Here is a 20988-nt window from a genome sequence, read left to right as displayed (position 1 = left end):
GTGCTCATGGAGGCCTGGGACATCAAGGAGGAGCTGCCGGGCACCTCCGGCTGTGCTCAGGGATCACTCCTAGTGGACTCGGGACCAAACCCGGTTGGCCTGTGTAAGCCAAGTGCCCTGCCCAGGCCCGCCAGCCCCGCATCACTGCAGAGGTGCCCTCCAGAAAGTCCCTCACCCACCAGAGCCCGAGTCCATACGACAAGGACAGGTCAGACAAAATTTGGGTGTACGGCCAGCAGCGTATTTATTGGTGACACGCGGCAGGGACAGAGATGCGAGCTCCGGGCCCCAGGACTGACCAGCATGCACGTGGGCACGAGGGGTCCTTGGATGTCCAGTGCATGCACGGGGTGGGAAGGCGGGAGGTGGACGGTCCGCAGAGTGGGCGCCGCATCCGGGTCCGCTAGAACAGCTGGATCATGGACTCCCTGGACTTGCCCACGCCGACCCACTTGACTGAAAGGCAAGGAGTGGGTCAGCCACGGCAGGGCGCGGTCAGGCCGGGGCTGGGCCAGCCTGGGGCGCACCTGCTACGCCGACGTGGTTCTCCACAAAGCGAATGTAGTTCTGTGCCTGCGGGGGCAGGTCGGCCCATTTGCGTGCGCCCGTGGTGTCGGCCTTCCAGCCCGGCAGCGTCTCATACTCGACCTCCACCTTCTGCAGGATCTCCTGGTTAGCTGGGGAGACACAAGGGGTGTGCAGGGGTCGCCTCCCCGACCTGGCTGCTGCTTTGTTTTCCCGGTGCTGGGCCGTCTCAGTCTCCAGCTGAGACCCAGGACCCTGGGACCTTGATGTCCGATGTCCGCGGGCACCCGCCCGGGAATGCTGAAGGACCTCAAAAGGTCTGTGCGCCCAGCAGGCACCAAGCCAGGGACACGGCCTTGGCACCTTCAAGTAGCACCTGGTGCTCTCTCAGCCTCCCGCGAGCAGAACTCCTGCCTCCGGCAGACGTACCTGGAAAGTGGGGGATCCTCTTCCCATTCAGCTTGTACGAGACACCCACTTTCAGTTCGTCCAGGGCGTCGAGGATGTCCAGCTTTGTCAAGGCCAGCCTGCCCAGAGCAGCAACGGGCATGCTGCAGGCCCGGGGCTCTTGGCTTCTGTGCCCCCCCCACCCCCCCGGCGCCCAAGTGGGCAGAGTGGATGTGGGGTCCTTACCTCCTGTGCCCCCATCCTGCAGCCCCCACCCCCTGGACTGCATGAGGGTCTCAGGGAACCCAGTGCTGCCCTGGTCTGGGATGGCCAAAATGACCCCATGGCCGTGTCAGCAGTGGCCCTGGGCCTGTGGGGATGAACCGCTCTACCACACACCCCATGCTCTGAGCAGCCAACACTTACCTTGCCCACCGAAACTTCTCCAGCATCCCCTCGGCCCCCCGGTGTCTGCTGCCCCACACATCCCTAGGTGTCCACCAAGGGACGCCACTTGGAAGGAAGGTGGGGCCACGCTGGGTTACACCCGAGTGCACTCAGCACCCCTCAGACCCCCGTGAGACCTGGGTGATCAGGGATATGACCCACAGACGGGCCAGGGTCCTAAGCCGCAGCTGGATTTCCTGACAAGTCATCATCATCCCCCGTGTACCCCGGGGGGTGAAGAGGGCGCCGTGCCCACCCCCAGCCTCCTGCCTGGGCTGCCCTGGGGACTCACGCTGTGAAGCCATTGACCATGTGAGCATATCTGAGAATGACCAGGTCCAGCCAGCCACAGCGTCTCTTCCTGCCTGTGGTCACCCCCCACTCGTGCCCCCGGTTCTGGAGCAGGTCCCCGATTTCCTGTCGGAGAGCAGAGGCTTCACACCAGCCCTGCCTTGACCCCGGACCCCTCGAGACCTGACACCTGAGTGGTCAGGGACATGGCCCACTGGGGCCCCCAGATGGCCCGAGAGCCACAGAGCCAACCTGAGAGTCCGAATCCGGCTGGGTGAGGGGAGGATGGGGCCCACACCCATGCTCCTGCCCTGGGTGCCTGGCTTCCACCCCTTCTCCCCTCCCCCTCCCCCCTCCCCCTTCTCTCCCTCTCCTGCTCCCTCCTCCCCCTTTCCCTTCTCCTTCCCTCCTGCCCCTCCTCCCTCCCCTCCTATTTCCTTCCTCCTGCACCCCTCCACCTTCACCTCCTGCTCCCCTCTTCCCCATCCCCTTCCTCTCCTACTCCCTGCCCCACCCCTTCCTGCTCCCCTCTCCTCCCTCCCCCTCCTCCCCATGTCCTCTCTCTCCCCACCCCCTACCCTCTCCTTTAGAGGACCCTGGACCTCCCACAAGTCCACTGCTGCCTCCTGACTTCCACTTGTCCCTAGAGGCTTATACTTGTGTGGGCTCCTGAGGATAGGCTCCACGCTGCGGGGCCGCTGGGGGGACACCGTGAGCCTGGCTCACCTTTCCAGCTCAGGTAAGAGCAGCGGGCAGCAGGGCCCTGTCCCAGCACTCGTCCCTGAAGCCCCTGCATGTTCCAGAAGGTGCACCTGGGCCCCATAAAGCGCTCACACTGCCCTCTGCTCAGGCCGCCAGGGCCCGGGGTGGGCTGAAAGGATCCTCTGTGGTGTGCCCAGGGCGTCGGAACAGCGGAACGGGCCGAGCTCTGAGGGCACCAGGCGCCGCGGGGCAGAAGGTTGGAAGCAGCGACTGGGCGCAGCTGTGCCAAGTGTAGCAGCAGGCAGCGTCTGGGCCAGGATCGCCCTGCACCTCCTATGCCCTCCCTTCCCATGCCACGCCCCCCTCACGCTCCGCCCTGTGTGTCCCGCCCACCCTTTCCATGCCCCGCCTCCCCGATGCTCTTCCCCATATGCTCCGCCCTCGTATGTCCTGCCTCTTCGGGTGCCACGCCCCTCCTATGCCCCACCTCTCCAGATGCCCCGCCCTCCCATGCTCCGCCCACGCCCCCACATGCCCCGCCCCTCCCGTGATCCTCTCCCACGCCCCGCCCCTCCTATGCCCTCCTTTCCCATGCCCCGCCTCCCCGATGCTCCGCCCTCGTATGTCCTGCCTCTTCGGGTGCCACGCCCCTCCCATGCCCCACCTCTCCGGATGCCCCGCCCCTTCTCATGCCACGCCCATGCCACGCCCCTCCTGTGCAACCTCTTCCATGCCCTCCCGTACCATGCCCCGCCTCCCCGATGCTCCGCCCTCATATGACCCGCCTCTTCCGGCGCCACACCCCCTATGTCCCACCTCTCCCGACGCCCCTCCCCTCCTATCCCCTCTTCCCCCGAGCCTCGACCCAACACTCCCGCCTGAAGTGCTCACATTGATCTGCTCGGTGGGGAAGGCCCCGATGCCCACGCGGGTGGTGTAGGCCTTCACCACACCGTAGACCTCGCCCACGTTCTGGGGGGGGATGCCCAGGCCCGTGCACACGCCGCCCACTGTGCAGTTGGAGGAGGTCACGAAGGGGTAGGTTCCTGCGGGACAGGGGCACCCCGGCAAGTCATGGGGTGGACCCGCGGTGAGAGCCTCCCCCCCGGAAGTGAGCCCGGGCGGGCCGCGGCACAGCGCCCCGGGAGTGCGCCCACCGGGCCGGGACCCACCGAAGTCGATGTCCAGAAGCGCGGCATTGGCGCCTTCCACGAGGATTTTCTTGGGCGGGCCGTGGAGCGCCTCGTACATGAAGTAGACGCCGTCCCGGACCATGGGGCGGATCCGCTCGGCGAAGCCCTGCGCGTGGGCAGAGCCGGGTCTGAGCGACTCACGGCCTCCGCTGCCCGCACTGGGCGTCCTGACCTGCGGGGTCCGCGACCGGAAGCCCCGAGACCCAGGCCTGGTCTGGGGAGCTGGCAATGTGTGCCAGGGGCTTGGCCGGCCGGCTCTGGGCCCGGGGCGGCTGTGGGCACACCTGGCCACAGCCGTCCTACCTTCAGGGCAGTGCCCCTGAACTCAGTGACCAGGCCTGAGAACCTTCTGGAAGGGCTGCAGCTGGCCGTCAGCTGTGCTCGCCCCTGGGCCGCCCTCGTGCTTCAGCGTCCAGGCACCCTGACGTCCAGTCCTGCACTGTGCACTGGACACTGCGCACGCAGTCCCCCCCCGCAGAGGCCCCAGTGCCCGGGAGGGCAGCCTGAGGGGCGGCCCCGCCGTGAGCGCCCCACTTGCCTTGAGCTTTTTGAGCTGCGCTTCCACGTCAATCTCCAGCGTGGGGAACATGGACTGGTGCTGGCGGGCCAAGCTCTTGAACCTGTGGCGGGACTGTGAGCCGGGGGGTCCCCCGCCCCGCCCCTCCCCCCGCCTCCACACCCCCCCTTCCCTGCCGCGCGGCCACCTGGTGGAGAAGTCCTCAAAGTCGGACAGCAGGTCGCAGACGCGCAGGCCCGTGCGCGCGGCCTTGGACGAGTAGGCGGGCCCGATGCCCCTCTTGGTGGTGCCGATGCTGAAAGAAGGGGCGTGGGCACGGGCTGCGCATGCTGCATCCGCTTCCGGCAGAACCAGAACCGAGCGCGCGCTCTGTGCGCACGTGCAAGCGTCTGGGCGCGCACATGGGCGGGCACGCGTGTGCACCGGGACTGAGCACGTCTGGTCACTGTGCGCATGTGGGAGTACTCCAGTGTCACGTGTGAGTACCTCGTCTGTGTGAACACTTGAGCGTACTGTGTCATGCACATGCATGAGTACTGTGTGCCAAGCAAGCACTATGTACCGGGGGTCACGTGTGAACATGCACGTGCATAGTGGGTGCCAGGTGTGACCACATGGGAGTGTTGAGTGTCATGCGTGGCCACATGTGCCTACAGGGTATCATGTGTCACGTGTGAGTATACGTGTGTCATCTGTGGGTATTGAGTGTCCATGTGGATACATGAGTACCGGGAGTCACACGTGGGCACCCAGTGTGGGTACTGGGTATTATGTGTCAATATGTGTGTCATGTGTGAATACTAGGTGTCATGTGTGGGTACACATGGGTACTGGGTATGCTGCATGTTAGAATGCACGGCACATACAGCATGACACGTGTGTGTCACTTCACTCCATTTCACACAGATTCTGGCATCTTGGGGACGGATGCGGGAGCCCCAGGATCTAGGGCTGGGGCATGCATGACCCTGGGGAGGGGGCGTCCTCTGGGCTTTGGGACCCCATGTCCGCCCCTCGGGCGCCAGGTCTGCTTCGGAGGGGCTGGGGGTCCCGCCTGCTCACTTCTTGCCCTCCTGGGCCTGGCGCTGCGCCTCCTGCAGGCCGTCCACTGCCTGGTGAAAGTCAAACACTGCAGCAGGGACACGGGGTCAGCGGCCAGCCGGGCACCAGCCTCGAAGCCCCTGGCCCGGCAACTGGCGGGACTCACCGAGGTGGGCGCGGTCCGAGATGATGAGCCTCTTCTCCCAGTCCTTCAGACCTGCGGGGCACATGCCCACTCACCAGCGCCCTCGGGACCCCACCCTACCCCTCGTGCCGCCACCACCCGCTGGGTCCCGGGGCCCACCTTTCTTCTCGTTCTTCTCGGCCTCTTCGAACAAGCCCGGCAGGTGCACCACCACGCCATTCCCTGTGAGCAGGGGCAGGCCTGAGCACTGAGGGCCGAGCACTTGGATACCCGGGGGAGCCCTCCGCCCGCTGAAACAACCAGACACAGGCGGCCCTCTGGTGCCAGCAGGGGCCGGGGCAGGGGCAGGACGTCGTGGCACACGTCATACCTGTGCCTTTACCGGCGATGCCAGGGCCCAGCGAAACCGGGCAGCGGGCGGGGCACTTTCCCCGGGCAACCCTCAGAGCTGGCCACAGCCCCCCGCAGAAAAGGAAGGCAGCCGGGGCACCGCCGCCCCCATTCCTCAGGCCGCCCTGGACCCGGGTCAGTGGTGCTGGGAGGCGGATGGACACGTCCGGGGGGGAGGAGCCAGCTAACCCGAGCACTAAAGGTCACCAAAATGCCACGGCGTCCTGCTGCGGCCACGTGGCCGGGCTGGGGGCAGCTGCTGCGCCGGCTCTGGCATGTCCTGTCCCCTGCTCCCTGGGGACCGCTGCCCAGGAGGGGCACAGCGCCCTCCCGCGAGAGGCCCGGCCCCGGCAGCCCGGACGTGGTTGTGTGCAGAACTGACAACCGAGGCCCAGGCCCTCTCTCAGAGAGGAAGGACAGAGGGAGGAGGAGAGAGACGGACGGAGATGGAGAGAGAGAGGGTGACATCAGGAGGAAAAAGATGGGGAGATACACAGGGGAGGATGGAGAGAAGAGGAAAGAGGGAAATGGGGAGAGAGGACAGACCGGGGAGAGAGGGAGAGGGACCGAGAGAGAGGGAGAGAGAGAGAGAGCGAGAGCGCAGGGCGGCGCTCACCGATGAAGGACACGGCCTTGGCGTTGATGATCCCGCTGGGCAGCAGGTGGAAGTCATACTCTTTGCCGTCCACCACCACCGTGTGACCCGCGTTGTTGCCGCCCTGTGGGCAGAGGGTCCTGAGGGCCCGCGCCTCCCCGGGACACAGCCCCCCGCACCCCCGAGGGTCTCCGGACCCCGCAGGCCTGGGCTGCCCCTCCCCACTTCCAGGAGGGCCCGACCCCACCCCAGTCCCCACGGTACCTCCCCTGCCACTCAGTCCCTGACTGCCTGCTCCTCCCCTCAGCGCCCCCCGCCCAGCCCCTGCACTGCCCGGCCCCCCACACCCCTCAGCCCTGCACTGCCCACCCCCCAGCCTTGCACTGCCTGGCCCCTGCACCCCTCAACCCTGTACTGCCCGGCCCCCACACACCCCCCCAGCCTTACACTGCCCGGCCTCTGCACCCCCTCAGCCCTGCCCTGCCTGGCCCCCATAGCCCCTCAGCCCCTGCACTGCCCGGCCCCTGCACCCCTCAGCCCTGCCCTCCCCAGCCCCCGCACCCCTCAGCCCTACACTGCCTGGCCCCTGCACCCCTCAGCCCTGCCCTGCCCAGCCCCACACCCCTCAGCCCTGCACTGCCCGCCCCCCCCACCACAGCCCTGCACTGCCTGGCTTCTGCACCCCTCAGCCCTGCATTGCCCAGCCCCTGCACCCTCTAAGTCTTGCCCCGCCCAGCCCCTGCACCCCCTCAGCCCTGCCCTGCCTGGCCCCCGCACCTCCTCAGCCCTGCACTGTCCGGCCCCTGCACCCTTTCAGCCCCTGCACTGCCCACACCCCCCAGTCCTGCACTGCCCACACACCCTCAGCCCTGCACTGCCCGCCCTCCCAGTTCGGCACTCCCCTGACCCCCAAAGCTCCCCACCCCACAATTCCCCCACTGCCCCGAGTGCCCTGACATCTCAGCCGCTCGTGGTGTGGGGGAGCAGCTCTGGGACTGACAGACTCTGGGACTTACTTGGCACCACTGGGCCCACAGCTGCCCACGCCCTTCCCTGGGTGGGCATGGTCACAGGCTGGAGCAGGGTCTCTGCTCAGGCTGGGGGGCCCAGCCGGGGCCCAGGGGTCTGCAGGAGGATCTGCATGAGGGGCTTCAGAAGACCTGAGTGCCCACAGGCCGCTGGCCCGGCCTTGCCCTCAGCCCTGCTCCTGCCAGGTGGGGCCCGGGGCCAGCTCTGCCTGCTCCGCCCGTGGCCTGGCGTGTTTGGGGTAAACACGGGCTCCTAGGAACGGAGGCCACGGGCCAGGCGCAGGGGCCAGAGGCAGGACCCCTCCCTCCGCGCCCTGCCTGGGCTGGGACACACGTGCAGGTGTGCCCAGAGCACGGCTCCTGCCCCCTGCCACCTGCAGAGCCCCGAGGGAACAGCAGCGACCCGAGAGTCCTGCCACCACCCTGTAGCCCAGGGGCCATGGGGCCCCGGGAGGGCGTGGTCCCCCCCTCTGGCTCTGCCCGGGGCGGGTCCGCAGGTTGCTGCTCTAGGCAGATCCAGCCCCCATGGTGGCCGGGGCAGGGGTCCCCGCGCGTGTCCGGGTGGACCCCAGCCCGCACGCGCCTGCCACTCTCACGCCCCAGCACGCCTTCACTCAGTGTGCACATGCTGGCGCATTCACTAACTCCTTCCCTTACCGCCCGCCCACCCCCCCACTCGCCCTCCCTGGCACCGCAGGCTCTGGGGGCTGTAGGAGACCAGCCCGGCAGCCCCCACGGAACTCCGGGGTGGGGGAGACCCTGCCCGCCGGTGACGCGTGGCAGGTGCGGATAGTGCGCTTGGCAGGGGCGGCGGAGGCCGTGCGGGCGGGGGTCGCTCCGGCCCGGAGGGGGCAGGCGCGGTTGCGCGCGTGTTCCTGCAGCCCCGGGGGGCGTCACGCCGTCGGCGTCGGGGTGCCCAGCGGTGGGCTTCGTCCACGCACTAGAAAAAGAGGCCCCCGTCCCTCACTGCCGCCTGGGGGCCGAGCGGGGCGCACTCCCCCCTGGGGGCGGTGGAGGGGCTGCAAGAGGCGTCGGGGTGCGCGTCCAGCACCGTCTGCTGCGGGCAGGGCGGCACGGCCGGACAGGTCACGGCGGGCCCCCGCGCGAGGCCGCTTCCGTCCCGTCCCGGGGGCCGGCAGGGACGGGGCGGGCAGCCGGCGGGTAGGGCAGGGGGGCTCCGGGCGCGCCCCGGTCGGCGCAGCGGCCCGCCCCCAGGCGCCCCCGACGGCAGCGGCCCGCCCTGGGGTCCACGGGCCCCCTCCCCGGGGCAGCCCCGCCTGCGCCTCGTCCCCGCGGGGTGAGGGCACGGCAGGGTGTCCGCGAGGCCCCACCCCGGGGATCAAGTGTCCCCAACTCAGCGGCTGTATTTATAGCCCTGGCCTGGCCGCGGGGCGGTGCGCGCGAGGGCCGGCCCGCACCTGGCAGCGGCTGATGATGTCCGCGTCGGTGGCCAGCAGGTCCACCACCTTGCCCTTGCCCTCGTCCCCCCACTGCGCGCCCAGCACCACGGTCACCCGGGAGCCGCCGGCCGCGTCCTGCTGCAGCCGTCCGCGCTTGACGCCGCCCGCGCCGGGGGCGCGCTCGTTGGGGGCGCGGGTGCCCGACATGCCGCCGCCGTCCGCGCCCGGGGCCGCGCGCCCGCCGCTAAAAGGCGCCACCCGGGGCGGGCCGGGGCGGGGCCGTGACGCGGGACCCGCCCGCCGCGCGCGCCGGGCCGGGCCAGGCAGGGGTGGGGGCGGCGGAGCGCGCGGCATCCCCGGGTCCCCTCGAGGGGAGACACCTGCCCGCGCTCGCCGGGCGTCGCCGTCGCAGAAAGGACAGCGCGTCCCCCTGCCGTCACGCTGGGCGCCGGTTGCTTTGCGCCAGGCCCCGGGGGTGGCCGGCTGGCGGGGCCCAGGGGCCTCCCGTCAGGGTCTCCAGGCACCCCAAGCCCGCCGAAGACCAGAGTGTCCCGGGCTGCTGGGGTTCCCAAGAAGGGCGTGGAGGACAGGGGCCACTGGGACGGCGAAGCCCTGGCCTCAGGGGCGCCCCACCCCCGGCTTGGGCCACTTGTCCCCTGCGCGGTCCCTTTCTCTGGGGACAGCAGCTGAGGTGGGTGCAAGTGCTCCTGGGAAGGGCACCAGGCTCGAGTGGGCTCGGCAGCCTGAGATGCCTCCCCGCTGCCAGCCGCCCAGGGCGGGGTCCTGGCCTGGGGTCTTCGGGGGCATTCGGGGACTGGGGACTCTGGAGTGACGGGGGGGGGGGGTGAGGGATGCCAGGAACAAGGCCCTGGAGCAAGGTCCAGTGGGCGAGGGAGGGGTGTGTGGTGAGACAGCAAAGAGCCACGCATGGCCTCGGGGCCCGTGAGACGGGGAGGCAACTCTCCGGGGGACAGTGAGGTGGGCTCAGGGTGGCACAGGGCTTCGGTGGGGCTTGTCCAGAGTCCCTGGTGGGGGCGGCAGTGTGCTCATCTATAAACAGCCCCGGGCAGCCTGCAGCTGGGCACTGCCAGTCACCCGCCTGCTCGATTTAGATCCCCCGTGGCCTGGAGGGCGGCCACAGAGCCACGTGACTCAGGGACGCTGCTTTGCTGCCTGGCTTGGCAGGGCTGCAGCACCCACAGAGCAGACAGCCCGGCTACGAGCCCCCACAGGCTGCCCCGCTGCTGGCAGGGGACATGGGCGCACGCAAGCACTGGTGGGTCTGGACAGCGTCACACCTCGCATCCTCACAGCCTGGCCGCGCATGGGGCAGAGGGCACTGAGCCGGCCTGGGACCCTGGCGGAGGGTGGAATGTTCTAGAAGCAGGTCACAAGCTTGTGTACCTCTGAGCTGAATCCCTGAATGTGAGAGTGCAAGACACGTGGGCTGCTCCCTCCCGGGTACCACTCACCAACCCTATACCCGCCTCCTGCCGACCTCCCAGTCCCCCCGCCAGTCACCCGGGCAGGGTCAGACCCTTGCTGTGGGCGGGGATGCATGCGACCAGCGTGTTCTTTATTTGCAACGTCCTGCGGCCTGGGCCCCTAGGGACAAGCAGGACAGGCAGTGGCCTCTGCTGGAGTGGGGGGCAGGCAGGCCGTGTGTGGGCAAAGGGTGGGCATCCGGGGTGCCCCGTCTTCAGCAGCGGTGCTGGCCCGCCCTGGCCCCGCGCCCACCCGGCAGGCTCCCGGCAGACGCGCCTCCGCACTGGCCCTTCCGAGCGAGCCACTCTGCCCCAGGCCAGCTGAGCAGAGGCCCTGGAAGGGCAGTGAGAGCCGGAGGGGCGCGTTCCTGGGGTGGGCTGCTCCTGTGCGGGTGACGGGCGCATGCAGGGCGGGCACGGGAAAGCAGGCTGGGAGGTGCGGGTGGGCGGCCCAGCCACATCCAGGGTCCTGGCGGCCCCCCCAAAGGCTCCAGGGGCCGCGCTGGCTGGGTAAGGCACAGAGGAGTCGGGCTTCGGCGAGGCCTCACTTGGCTTTGGCCTGGGGCCTGGGGCCTGGGGGAGGGAGGGAAAGCTCAGAGTTAGCTCACCAGCCCTGACCCCACACGCTCCGTCCAGCCCCTGAGGCCGCCGGAATGACCCCAGCAAGTGTCCCTGCCATGGACTCCTGAACGGGGTCACCAGGTCCCAGCACCCGCCTGCCTATGCCTTCTGCTGCTCCGTCCCCAGCAGCGGTCCCCAGGCGGGGCACTCAGGCAGCCCTGGGTTGGAGGACAGCAGGGTGGCCACGCCTGGGACACAGGCTGTGTCAGGGCTGGGGGACCGGCGGCACCCCCAGGCCCGAGACGAGACCGGGAAGGAGAGGACGGCCACGCCCACAGAGGTGGGGCGACCCGCGCCCACCACACTCCACGTCACCAACTGGGAGCCTGGGTCGGGGACGGGGGCCAGCGAGGGACCGGCACTGCCCCAGGGGCCCAGGAAAACCTCATTCCCCACATCTCTGCAGACGCGAGGGGTGCCAGCAAGTGTTGTGAGGTCTGCGGTGACCCCCGGGACAGGGGCCAGCAGCACGGCTAGCGTCTTCGGCCATCAGACCCCGCAGCTCCCACAGGCTGTTCCCCAAAGTGTGGGGGCTGGACAGAGGGCGGCGAGGCTCCCGGCTGCTGACCCCAACCGTCCTGCCCTCTGCGCCGCAGGCAGGGGCTGGCCCAGGAGCTGACAGGCCGGGGGGGGGGTGTGTGTGCCTGGGGGTCCACCCCGAGCCCATCTGCTCCAGGCTGCACCCTGGAGGAGGGACCCAGCAAAGCGAGGGCAGCCCACCACAGGGGTCGGGGCGGGCAGTTAGTGTGGCGCCGCGGGCAGGTCAGAGCCGAGCGTCGTGGTTAGTGGTCAGCGCGCCACGCCCCGTTAGCTCGCCCCAGACCTACCTCACTGCACCGCGCACAGCCTGCCTGCCCTACCGGCAGGGTCGGGGGCCGCCTCTGCTTCCAAAGAGAGACGCGCTCAGCACCAGGCCCCTGGGCTCAGGGGGGCACGTCCCGGCTGTGGGGCTTGGGGGTACCCAGACACAGTGGTGTCCCCCGGAGCTTCCTCCCAGTGCAGAGGGACCGCCCCCCTCCCGGGGGGAGACCTGGGAGTCAGCACGGGTGCGGGGGAGGTAGCTCCACGGGGCCCCACACTCACCTTCCTGGCCTCTCGGGGGCCGCTTCTTCCTTCGTCGGCCTGTGCCCTTCGAGGCCCGGGCCCGAGCCCGAGGGAGGGTGCCGGACCCCGAGGAGTCGGTCACGGCGTCCTCAGACAAAGACCTGTCCAGCGACGTGTCGAGTGCGGAGTCAGGGCCTGTGTCCTCATCCAGGTTCCCCTCGCCAGGGACTGTGCTGTCCGCCTCAGCCTGGCAGGCGCCCGGCTGCGTGCTGGGCTCCGTCCCGGTCCCAGCACAGGGCGGGGGGTCCTGGAGGTCTTCAGGCAGAGGAAATTCACGGGCGTCCATGTACCAGGACGAGCGTCTCTGCGGGGTACAGGGGCGGCTCTCCTCTCCCGGGGCTCCTGCGCGGGTGTCCACAGGGTCCCTGCCCTGGGCCTCCCTGGCCGCCGCCGCCTGTGGACCAGGCTCCGAGGTGGGGGTGCTGCTGGGGTCTGTCCTGAGGGCCCCCGCAGAGTCGTCAGGGGCTGCTGTGGAGGAAGTCGCCAGTGGGTGGCCCGGTGGAGCCACCGGATCCCAGCTCTCCTGGGGTCTGTCCCCCCAAGCACGATGGCCATCGTGCTGGAACAGTGCCCACTCCCAGGGTCCTCGCAGTCTCAGGGCACACAGTGCATGCCCGCATGCTGTGTGTGTGTGGGCCAAGGCGTGTGGGTGGCCCCAACCTAGAGGACGAGGCTGGAGACCATCCCTGGTCCAGGGTCAGCCCAGGGCCCTCCCGAACTTCCAGGAGACTTCCTGGAGGAGGGGGCGGGAAGGGAGCAGGCCAGGAGGGAGCCAGGGTCTTACCAGGATCCCTGGCTCTTGGGGGCTCGGCCGAGGCTGCCTTGCTGCTACCCTCTGGGTCTCCGCGCCCACGGCTGGTCTTGCGCAGCTGGAAGCCCTTCCGGATGTCGGCCAGCAGCGCGTCGATGACGCAGACTTCCTCCTGCTGCGCGGCCCTCCTGCCTGTGGGCCATGGCCTCAAGGAGATGCCCCCACCTGCCCCCCCTGCACCCCTGGGTCAGACCCCTGCAGGCCTCACCAGGCTTCCCCTGCTCGCCCGGCGGCCGCCGCGCCTCCTCTTCCGCCAGCTGTCGCTTCCTCCGCTCCGCCTTGGCCGCCTGCTCCTTCCGGTCCTTGTTCTCCTAGGGTCCCATGGGAAGCAGGTGAGCGGGCGGCCCCTGGGACACCCGGGCACCGGGCGTGCGTGAGATCCTGCCCACCTTCAGGGCGCTGATGAAGAGGTCCCGGAACGCCTTCATGGTGCTGAAAGTGGCTTCCAGGGACAGCTGCTGCGGGTCCTCGCACAGGTAGGCGGCCAGGGCCAGCTTCTGCTGCTCGATGGCCTGGAACAGCTCCTCTACCTCCCGCGAGGCCTCGATGCAGGCCTGCGACACGCGCCAGGTCAGGCCGGGCCTCAGGTGGGCCTCCGCCCCTGCCCGCTCACCCTCCGGGTCCCTGCTTGCCTGCAGGCGCTGGCCGTACTGCTGCTGCACCTCGGGCTCGGCCGCGCACACCCTCCTGGCCATCTCCTCCAGCTTCTGCAGGGTGGAGGTCACCTCGGTGTGGAGGACATCCAGGTTGATCCTAGGAATTGGGGCCACCGGGTGGCAGGTGAAGGCAGGCCTCGCTGGGTGGCGGTCCCGGCTGGCACTCCCTGGGGATGAGGGGACGTCCCAGCTGCCCGCGGGCGGGGCCTCCTCTACTGCCCGTGGGCGGGACTCCTGACTGCCCATGGGCGGAGCCTCCCCTACTGCCCATGGGCGGGGCTCCTGGCTGCCCATGGGCGGGGCCTCCTCTACTGCCTGTGGGTGGGGCTCTTGGCTGCCCGTGGGCGGGGCTCCTGGCTGCCCATGGGCGGGGCCTCCTCTACTGCCTGTGGGCGGGGCTCCTGGCTACCCGTGGGCGGGGCCTCCCCAGCTGTCCGTGGGCGGGGCTCCCGGTGGCCCCTGGGCGGGGGGCCCCCTACCCTGCTGCCTGGGAGGGCTGCTCCAGTTCCTGCGGCAGTTGCAGGAGATCCGGATGACTCTTCTCCACTTCCTGCCACACACCACAGCATGAGCGCTGGCCCACCCCCCCTACAGCCCCCTGGCCCTAAGCAGCAAAGTCCGAACCCTTGAGGAGTGTGGGTGTGGGGAGATGATGGGAGAACAGGGCTGGGGAGGGCTTGGGGCAGGGCTTGAGCGGGTCTCAGGAGGTCCCAGGGAAGGCCCCTGATCCCTGACCACCATCTCACATGGCCCCCACGTGTCCCCGACCCTCTGGTGTGCCTGCCCCCCCCATCCCTGCAGACGTCCACTGGCCCTCCCAGCGTCCACTCCAGCCCACCTCCAGCACGTGGTGCAATAATGTCACGCGGCTCTGCTGGGACTTGGTCTCTGTGAGCTTGAGCAGGGTGTTCATCTTGAAGCCGTCGGCGTTCCCCGTGTGGCTGCCCTGGAGGGGGAGGGCGTGAGCGCCGGGGGGAGGACTGGGAGGGCGGGGAGGGAGGGCAGCCGAGGAGGGGCAGCTGGCTCACGTAGTTCAGGAAGTTCCCAATTTTCAGGATCAGCTGGCAGAAGACGGGCAGCTGCTGGCTGCTGAGCAGACCTGGGGGTGCAGCAGGCGAGGCTGAAGGGTGCCCGTAGGGGCCCTGGATCCCTGCGTGCTCCTTCCCAGGCTCAGGCAGGGAGGGGGCTGCAGCCCCCCCCAAACAGCACACCTCCCCGGGTCACCTGTAGGACCTGGCACCCCAGGGTGCCCCTCCCCACTCTAAGGAAACTTTTGGGACGCTGCGAAGGGCCACTGCAGGGCCCTGTCCCAGAAGGGAGCTGTCCTGTCCAGGGGGATGCCTGGCCCCGGATGCCTCACCGCCGGCGAGCACAGAATACACGTGTGTGCACACACGTGGATGTGCGTGTGAAGTACTCACCGTGGCAGGCGGCGAGTACCAGCTGGGCCTTGGGCCGCACCATGGCGAGCAGCACGGCCGTGCCCTCACACAGCAGCAGACACTGGACCCGCAGCGCGTAGCTGTGGGGGATGCGGGGTCAGGAAGGCGGGGCACAGCCCGAGACAAGCACTGTGGGGTGGGGGGGGGCGCCCACAGCCCCCACCCTCGAACCATGAGCCCGCACCGCCCGGAGGGAGACACCGGCCTACCCGGGAATGCCCAGCAGCAGCAGGTAGAACTGGTCGGCGCTGGCCAGTCGGCTCTTCTCCTCCGTGAAGGTGCGCAGGTTCTCAATCTGCGGGAGCGCAAGGGGCTCAGTTTCCCACGCTGCCCCTCTCTGGCGTACCGGGGCTCACCCCTCCCCCACGGCCCACCTCGTGCTTCTCCGGCAGGAGCTTGAGAAGCTGCTTGAGATTCTCCACGTCGAACTTGGTGGTGTCCCCGGCCCGGATCATGTCCACGATTTCCTCGTTGGAGCTGCACCACAGGTGGGGTGGCAGAGGGACAGTCACCTCTCAGCTGGTCCCCTGGACACCTGCGGCCAGCCCGGCCTCTCCAGGCCCCCCCTCTGCCCATCCCGCCCAAGGCTGCAGGGTCAGAGCGGGGGGCACAAAGCAGTGACCCCTGCGTCAGTCTTGCTGGGACAGAAAAGCACATCACCGCCGGGCCCCCGGCACCTGGGCAGCTTGGTCACCACCTGTCTGGTCCCGGGAGAGCCCCAACCACCTCCGGAGTGTCCCTTCCCGCCCGGGGACCCCCGCCCTGAGCTCAGGCGCAGAGCTCAGTCTGGCCAAGGACAGCCCGTCCCCGCTGCTCACCACTTAAACTGCTTCAGGAAGATGTTGAGGTTCAGGCTCTTCTTGGAGTCCAGAAAGGTGATCTGGAAGAACACCGGGCTGTGCTGGGCCTTGCGAGTGGGCGCCACGCCCCCCACGGCCCCACTTTCCCACGCGTCCCACCTCCTTGGGCTCCCTGCGGGCGGCCACTGCAGTGGGCTCCTTGGGCTTGGCGGCCGGGAAGGAGAAGAGGCGCTCGAGGCTGGACAGGTCGGGCTCGGGCCCCGCGGCGTCCGCGCTGGTCAGCGCTGCCCACATGGAGCTGCTCTCTGAAGGGAGAGGAGGCGCTGCGGGGACGCGTGCGGAGGGGGGAGGGGGCCGCTCCCTGCCCCCGTCAGAGGCCAGCCCCGCGCAAGCTGGGGGTCCTCACCGTGGGCCACGTGGGACGGCAGCTTCTGCCAGTTGAGTTTCTTCATGCGCAGCGTGGGCGGCTGCACGCGCCGGTGGCTGGGGACCCTGGCCGAGCCCAGGCTGTGGTCCACCTGTGCCACGACCACCTCCTCCACGCCGACCCCCGCGACGCCGGGCAGAGGCGGGGGCGGCGGCGGGCCCCCGGCCAGACCAGGCAGTGGGGGTGGGGGGGGCGGGGGTGGGCCCTGCACCCCGGGGAGCGGGGGCGGCGGCGGCGGCGGCGGGAGGCCTGGGGGGAAGGCGGCCCCCAGGCCGGGCAGCGGGGGCGGCGGCGGGGGCGGCGGCGGGGGCGCGGGGAGGGGGGGCGCGGGCGGGGGCGGGGCCGACTCCAGGCCGCCGAGGCTCGGGGGCTCCGGAGGCCGCAGTCCTTCCGCCTCGGCCTCGGGGGCATCACTGGGCCTCCGGCTGCTGCCCCTCCGACTCTGGCCCATGTCGGCCTGGACGCTCTTGTGCGCCCTGTCCAGGGAGCCGGGGGGAGGCCGCATCTTGGCCGGGAGGAGCCGCTCGACCACCTCCTCCAGGGAGCACTCCTGGGCTGCAGAGCGCGGGCGGGCGTCAGGTCAGTTCCCGGGCGGGCCGAGGCTGCCCCCTGCCCCCTGCGCCCTGCTCACCGTCGCTGGCCAGGAGCACGGCCCGGCTCACCAGGCCCTCGAGCGCCTCCCACAGCAGCTGGCCGGAGCGCAGGCCGGGCTCCAGGTGCAGGAGGCCCTGCAGCAGCGCCAGCAGCTGCGCCGACACGGGCGAGCAGCTCACCTGCGGGCGGGCGGGCGCGTCAGGGGGCCTCGCCGGGACCCCCCCCGCCCCCCGCGCGGGCACGCGGCCGGCGCCCACCTTGTGGAAGAGGCTGGCGAACACGGCCTGGTGGCTGCTCATGTCCACGCCCCCGCTCACGCGCAGCAGCTCCTCCTCGTCCTCCGTCTTGGCCTCCTCGAAGGCCTCCAGCTGGATGAGCAGGTCGGCGTCCTCCAGGTTCCTGCGGGGGTCCCCGCTGAGCCGCTGCGCCCCCCGCGCCCACTGCCCGCGGAGCTGGCACCCTGCTGAGTTTGCCAGCCAGCCGTCCCCCCCCAACTTGCTCCCCAAGCTGGTCCCCCTCCCCGGACATGCTCTGCCTGGACCCCCTGGGCCGGGGAGGTCCAGGCTGCCCGCCCCTGCGCCACTGGACCCCGGTGGGCGGGTCCCTCCCCGAGAACTCACCGCAGCCGGCTCAGGAGGTCCAGCAGCTGCAGACCTGGGGGTGGGGGTGGGGTCAGGGGGGCCTCTCCGTGCCGCCCAGGGCAGCTGGGGGCACGCGCCCACCCTCCCCACCCCCCGTTCCCACGCCCAGGTCAGCCGGTGGTTACCCACAAACTCGCCCCGCAGTTGCGTGCGGGTGCGGAGGTCCTCGGGGCCCAGGATGATGGCGTTGATGACGCTGAGCAGGGTGACCACGTAGGGCACGTTGTCCGTGTCGGCCAGCTCGTTCATGATGACGCTGAAGCGGTACTGTTGGCTGCACACCGTCTGCGGGGTCGTGGGGGTCAGCGTGCGCCCCGCCCGCCAGCCCCCCGCGGCCACCCTCTGCGCGGCCGCCCGCACCTTGTAGTGGTCCAGGGCGTCCAGGGCCAGGGCGTGACCCTCCGGAGAGTAGATGCACAGGGCGGCCAGGAGCTCGAACACTTGCTTCTTGACCATCACGTTGGACGTGTCCAGAGCTGCAGAGCGCAGGCCAGTGTCTCGGGGGCGCGGTGGTCCTCGCAGCCCCCTGGTCGTCCAGCCGACCTAGCCGCTCATTCAGTGGGAGGCGGCCGCCAGGGGGCGCTCTGCGCCGCCCGCGCGTCTCGGCCTCCCCCGCCCCCACAGCTGACCCGGTGGCCAGGGCCTCTCCTGACAGTGTCCTCATCCCAGCTGGGGAACTTCCGGCCGCCCTGGAGCAGGCTCTGCTGAGCGCAAGTCACAAGAGACTCCAGAGGGGCGTGGAGTGGAGGAGGTGGCGCTCGCGCCCGGCCCCAAGGGTGACCTGCCCGTCAGCGGCAGATCCCGGAGTTGCAGGTGGTGGTCAGGCCTGCTGGCTGCTAAGGACCAGCTCCTGATGGGGTGGGAGCACACAGTGACCACCAAGGGGGCGGCCCAGAGACTGGGGACTGACTGCAGTCTGAGGAGGCTTCCTGGAGGGGATGACAGTTGGCCGGAACGTTTGCAAGTGCAAAGGCAGGAGGTGGAGGTCAGGACAGGGGCGCTCAGGGCGGGACCCCTGGGTTTCTGGAACAGGGGACCGGGCAGGGTCGGGGGAGTACTACGCAAGAGCGGGTGAGGGCCAGGTGTGCGCTGTAGCCCGGGTGGTGGAGGGGCTGGGTGTAACAGGGTGGGCGTTGCTTTTCCTGACTCTCTTGTTCTGGGGCCACACCTGGTGATGCTCAGGGGCTACTCCTGCCTTGGTGCTCGGGGACGAGTGAGTGGCGGCATCAGACCAGGGCGTCAAGCACGTGAAACCTGTGCCCTGCCCACTCAGCCCACTCTGCTGCGCCCACGGGCTGCAGCTGGACCCAGGGAAGGGCAGGGGCAGTGGGGTGAAGGAGGTCCCAGCACAGTGCCCAGAGCAGCTGGTGGCCAGCCGGGGTCAGCACCATCCGGGGGCTCCACGCCTGGACCCCACCTTCCACCAGCAGAAGGGGCTTGGGCATAGGTAGCCACGGTTACCCACAAACTCGCCCTGTCAGAGTTGGTGCATGTGTTCGTCTGACTGTCCATCTGTTCTCACCCTGTGAGGCTTGATGCACGTGTCTGTCCATCCAACTGTCCGTCCGTCCTCACCCCAGGAGAGCTGGCGCATGCGTCTGTCCATTTGTCCGTCCGCCCTCACCCTGGGAGAGCTGGCGCACGTCTGTCTGTCCGTCCGTCCTCACCCCAGGAGAGCTGGTGCACATGTCTATCTGTCCGTCCGTCCGTCCTCACCCCGGGAGAGCTGGCACATGTCTGTCCGTCCATCTGTCCTCATCCTGGGAGAGCTGGCGCACGTGTCTGTCTGTCCATCGTCCGCCCTCACCCTGGGAGTGCTGGTGATCGGATCTGTCCATCCATCCGTCTGTCCTCACCCCTGGAGAGCTGGCACACGTGTCTGTCCATCCATCTGCCTTCATCCCAGGAGAGCTGGCACGTGTGTCTGTCTGTCCGTCGTCCACCCTCATCCCGGGAGTGCTGGTGCACATGTCTGTCTGTCCGTCCATCCATCCATCCTCACCCCGGGAGAGCAGGCACATGTGTCTGCCCGTCCGTCTTCCCTCACCCCGGGAGAGCTAGTGCACGTGTCTGTCCATCCGTCCATCTGTCCTCATCCTGGGAGAGCTGACGCACGTGTCCGTCCGTCCGTCCGCCCTCACCCCAGGAGGGCTGGCGATTGTATCTGTCCGTCCGTCCTCATCCCAGGAGAGTTGGTGCACGTGTCTGACTGTCCGTCTGTCCACCCTCACCCCAGGAGTGCTGGCGCACGTTGTCTGTCCATCCGTCCTCACCCCGGGAGAGCTAGTGCAAGTGTCTGTCCGTCTGTCCATCTGTCCTCATCCTGGGAGAGCTGGCACATGTGTCTGTCTGTCCGTCATCCGCCCTCATCCCGGGAGTGCTGGTGCACATGTCTGTCTGTCCGTCCATCCATCCATCCTCACCCCGGGAGAGCAGGCACATGTGTCTGCCCGTCCGTCCGTCTTCCCTCACCCCGGGAGAGCTAGTGCACGTGTCTGTCCATCCGTCCATCTGTCCTCATCCTAGGAGAGCTGACGCACGTGTCCGTCCGTCCGCCCTCACCCCAGGAGTGCTGGCGATTGTATCTGTCCGTCCGTCATCATCCCAGGAGAGTTGGTGCACGTGTCTGACTGTCCGTCTGTCCACCCTCACCCCAGGAGTGCTGGCGCACGTTGTCTGTCCATCCGTCCTCACCCCGGGAGAGCTAGTGCAAGTGTCTGTCCGTCTGTCCATCTGTCCTCATCCTGGGAGAGCTGGCACATGTGTCTGTCTGTCTGTCATCTGCCCTCACCCCGGGAGAGCTAGCACATGTGTCTGTCCGTCCGTCCATCCGCCCTCATCCCGGGAGAGCTGGCGCACGTGTCCGTCCGCCCGTCCGCCCGTCCTCACCCTGGGAGAGCTGGCGCACGTAGGCCTGGTTGCTGAGGATGTAGCGGATGCCGGGCTGCGAGTTCATGACGGCGCGCACGCAGCTGATGCACGTGAGCTGCAGCAGGGCGTCGGCGATGCGCGCCACCCCGCGGCCCGAGAGGCGCGCCAGGGCCTCGAGCAGCAGGTCCAGGCCGCTCTGCTCCAGGAACTGCACCATCCAGGCGCCATCACTGCTCTCCAGGCGCTTGCGCAGCCCCGAGTAGTTGACCACCGACGGCACCTGCAGCAGCCGGATGCACAGCTCGGGGTCGGCGCTCTCCAGGTTGGCCTCGGTGGGGTCCGAGTCCTGCGGGCTGAGCTTCTCCTTCAGCGCCGCCCACTTGCGCTGGGCGCCCTCCTTCACCGACATCCTGCTGAGCTGCGGGCACAGGCGGTGGGCTCGGCGGGCGCCCTGGAGGGGTCCCGACCCCCAGCCCAGCGAAGACCACCCAGCAGGGGAGGAGGAAAAGGGCGACTCTGGCGCCTTCCTGCGGGTTGCCAGGAAGGGCACTCGGCGGCCCTGTGTGCGCTGTGGGCAGCTTGTCTGTCCTGCAGCAACAGCCGTGACCTCCCGCACAGAGGTCACGTGACAGGATAGTGGGGGCTGCCCCGCTGGTTCTGGTCCCCGGACCCTCTTCCCATGGAGCCCACACGGGAAGCAGCCCCAGCCCCCGGCTCCCCCGCCAGCCCTCCTTGCTCTGAGCCTCAGTTTCCTCCTCAGCATCCCTGAAGGCTCCCGTAGGCAAGGGGTGTGGGGGTCCTGAGCTGGGTCTGCACCCGTCACCCATATGCATGGGGCCTTGGCACCTTCCCACCCGCTCCTGGCTCGACCACCAA

General features: G+C 69.3%; 2 protein-coding genes across 4 annotated transcripts; both read right to left on the bottom strand.

The window, feature by feature from the left end:
• Nucleotides 1-242: 242 nt before the first annotated feature.
• On the bottom strand, nt 243-8916 carry ADSS1 (adenylosuccinate synthase 1). Its single transcript, XM_056113740.1, has 13 exons — nt 8680-8916; nt 6255-6357; nt 5408-5470; nt 5270-5320; nt 5125-5191; nt 4250-4357; nt 4084-4165; nt 3525-3651; nt 3244-3398; nt 1652-1776; nt 955-1052; nt 528-677; nt 243-456 (listed from the first exon to the last, which is right to left on the bottom strand). Exons 1-13 carry the CDS (start codon nt 8866-8868, stop codon nt 404-406), a joined length of 1371 nt encoding a protein of 456 aa, XP_055969715.1. The 5' UTR covers nt 8869-8916; the 3' UTR covers nt 243-403.
• A 1386-nt stretch (nt 8917-10302) lies between these two features.
• Nucleotides 10303-20530, bottom strand: INF2 (inverted formin 2). 3 transcript variants are annotated; one of them, XM_056113737.1, is made up of 22 exons: nt 20131-20530; nt 17602-17717; nt 17367-17526; nt 17221-17254; nt 16858-16999; nt 16638-16779; nt 15986-16561; nt 15739-15884; nt 15598-15659; nt 15154-15256; nt 14989-15074; nt 14759-14859; nt 14366-14436; nt 14176-14283; nt 13817-13887; nt 13314-13434; nt 13071-13235; nt 12890-12992; nt 12655-12813; nt 11850-12212; nt 11594-11650; nt 10303-10718 (listed from the first exon to the last, which is right to left on the bottom strand). In XM_056113737.1, exons 1-21 carry the CDS (start codon nt 20519-20521, stop codon nt 11595-11597), a joined length of 3276 nt encoding a protein of 1091 aa, XP_055969712.1. In that variant the 5' UTR covers nt 20522-20530; the 3' UTR covers nt 10303-10718; nt 11594. The 3 variants fall into 3 exon arrangements, with proteins under 3 accessions (XP_055969712.1, XP_055969710.1, XP_055969711.1); XM_056113735.1 differs by having other exon boundaries at nt 10304-10718; nt 11594-11647; nt 11850-12338; XM_056113736.1 differs by lacking the exon at nt 11594-11650 and having other exon boundaries at nt 10307-10718; nt 11850-12338.
• Nucleotides 20531-20988: the final 458 nt, after the last annotated feature.

This window comes from Sorex fumeus, unplaced genomic scaffold (assembly GCF_029834395.1).
Source record: "Sorex fumeus unplaced genomic scaffold, SorFum_2.1 ptg000022l, whole genome shotgun sequence".
In the NCBI taxonomy this organism is placed as follows: Eukaryota; Metazoa; Chordata; class Mammalia; order Eulipotyphla; family Soricidae; genus Sorex; species Sorex fumeus.
This window is presented reverse-complemented; position numbering and strand designations above follow the sequence as displayed.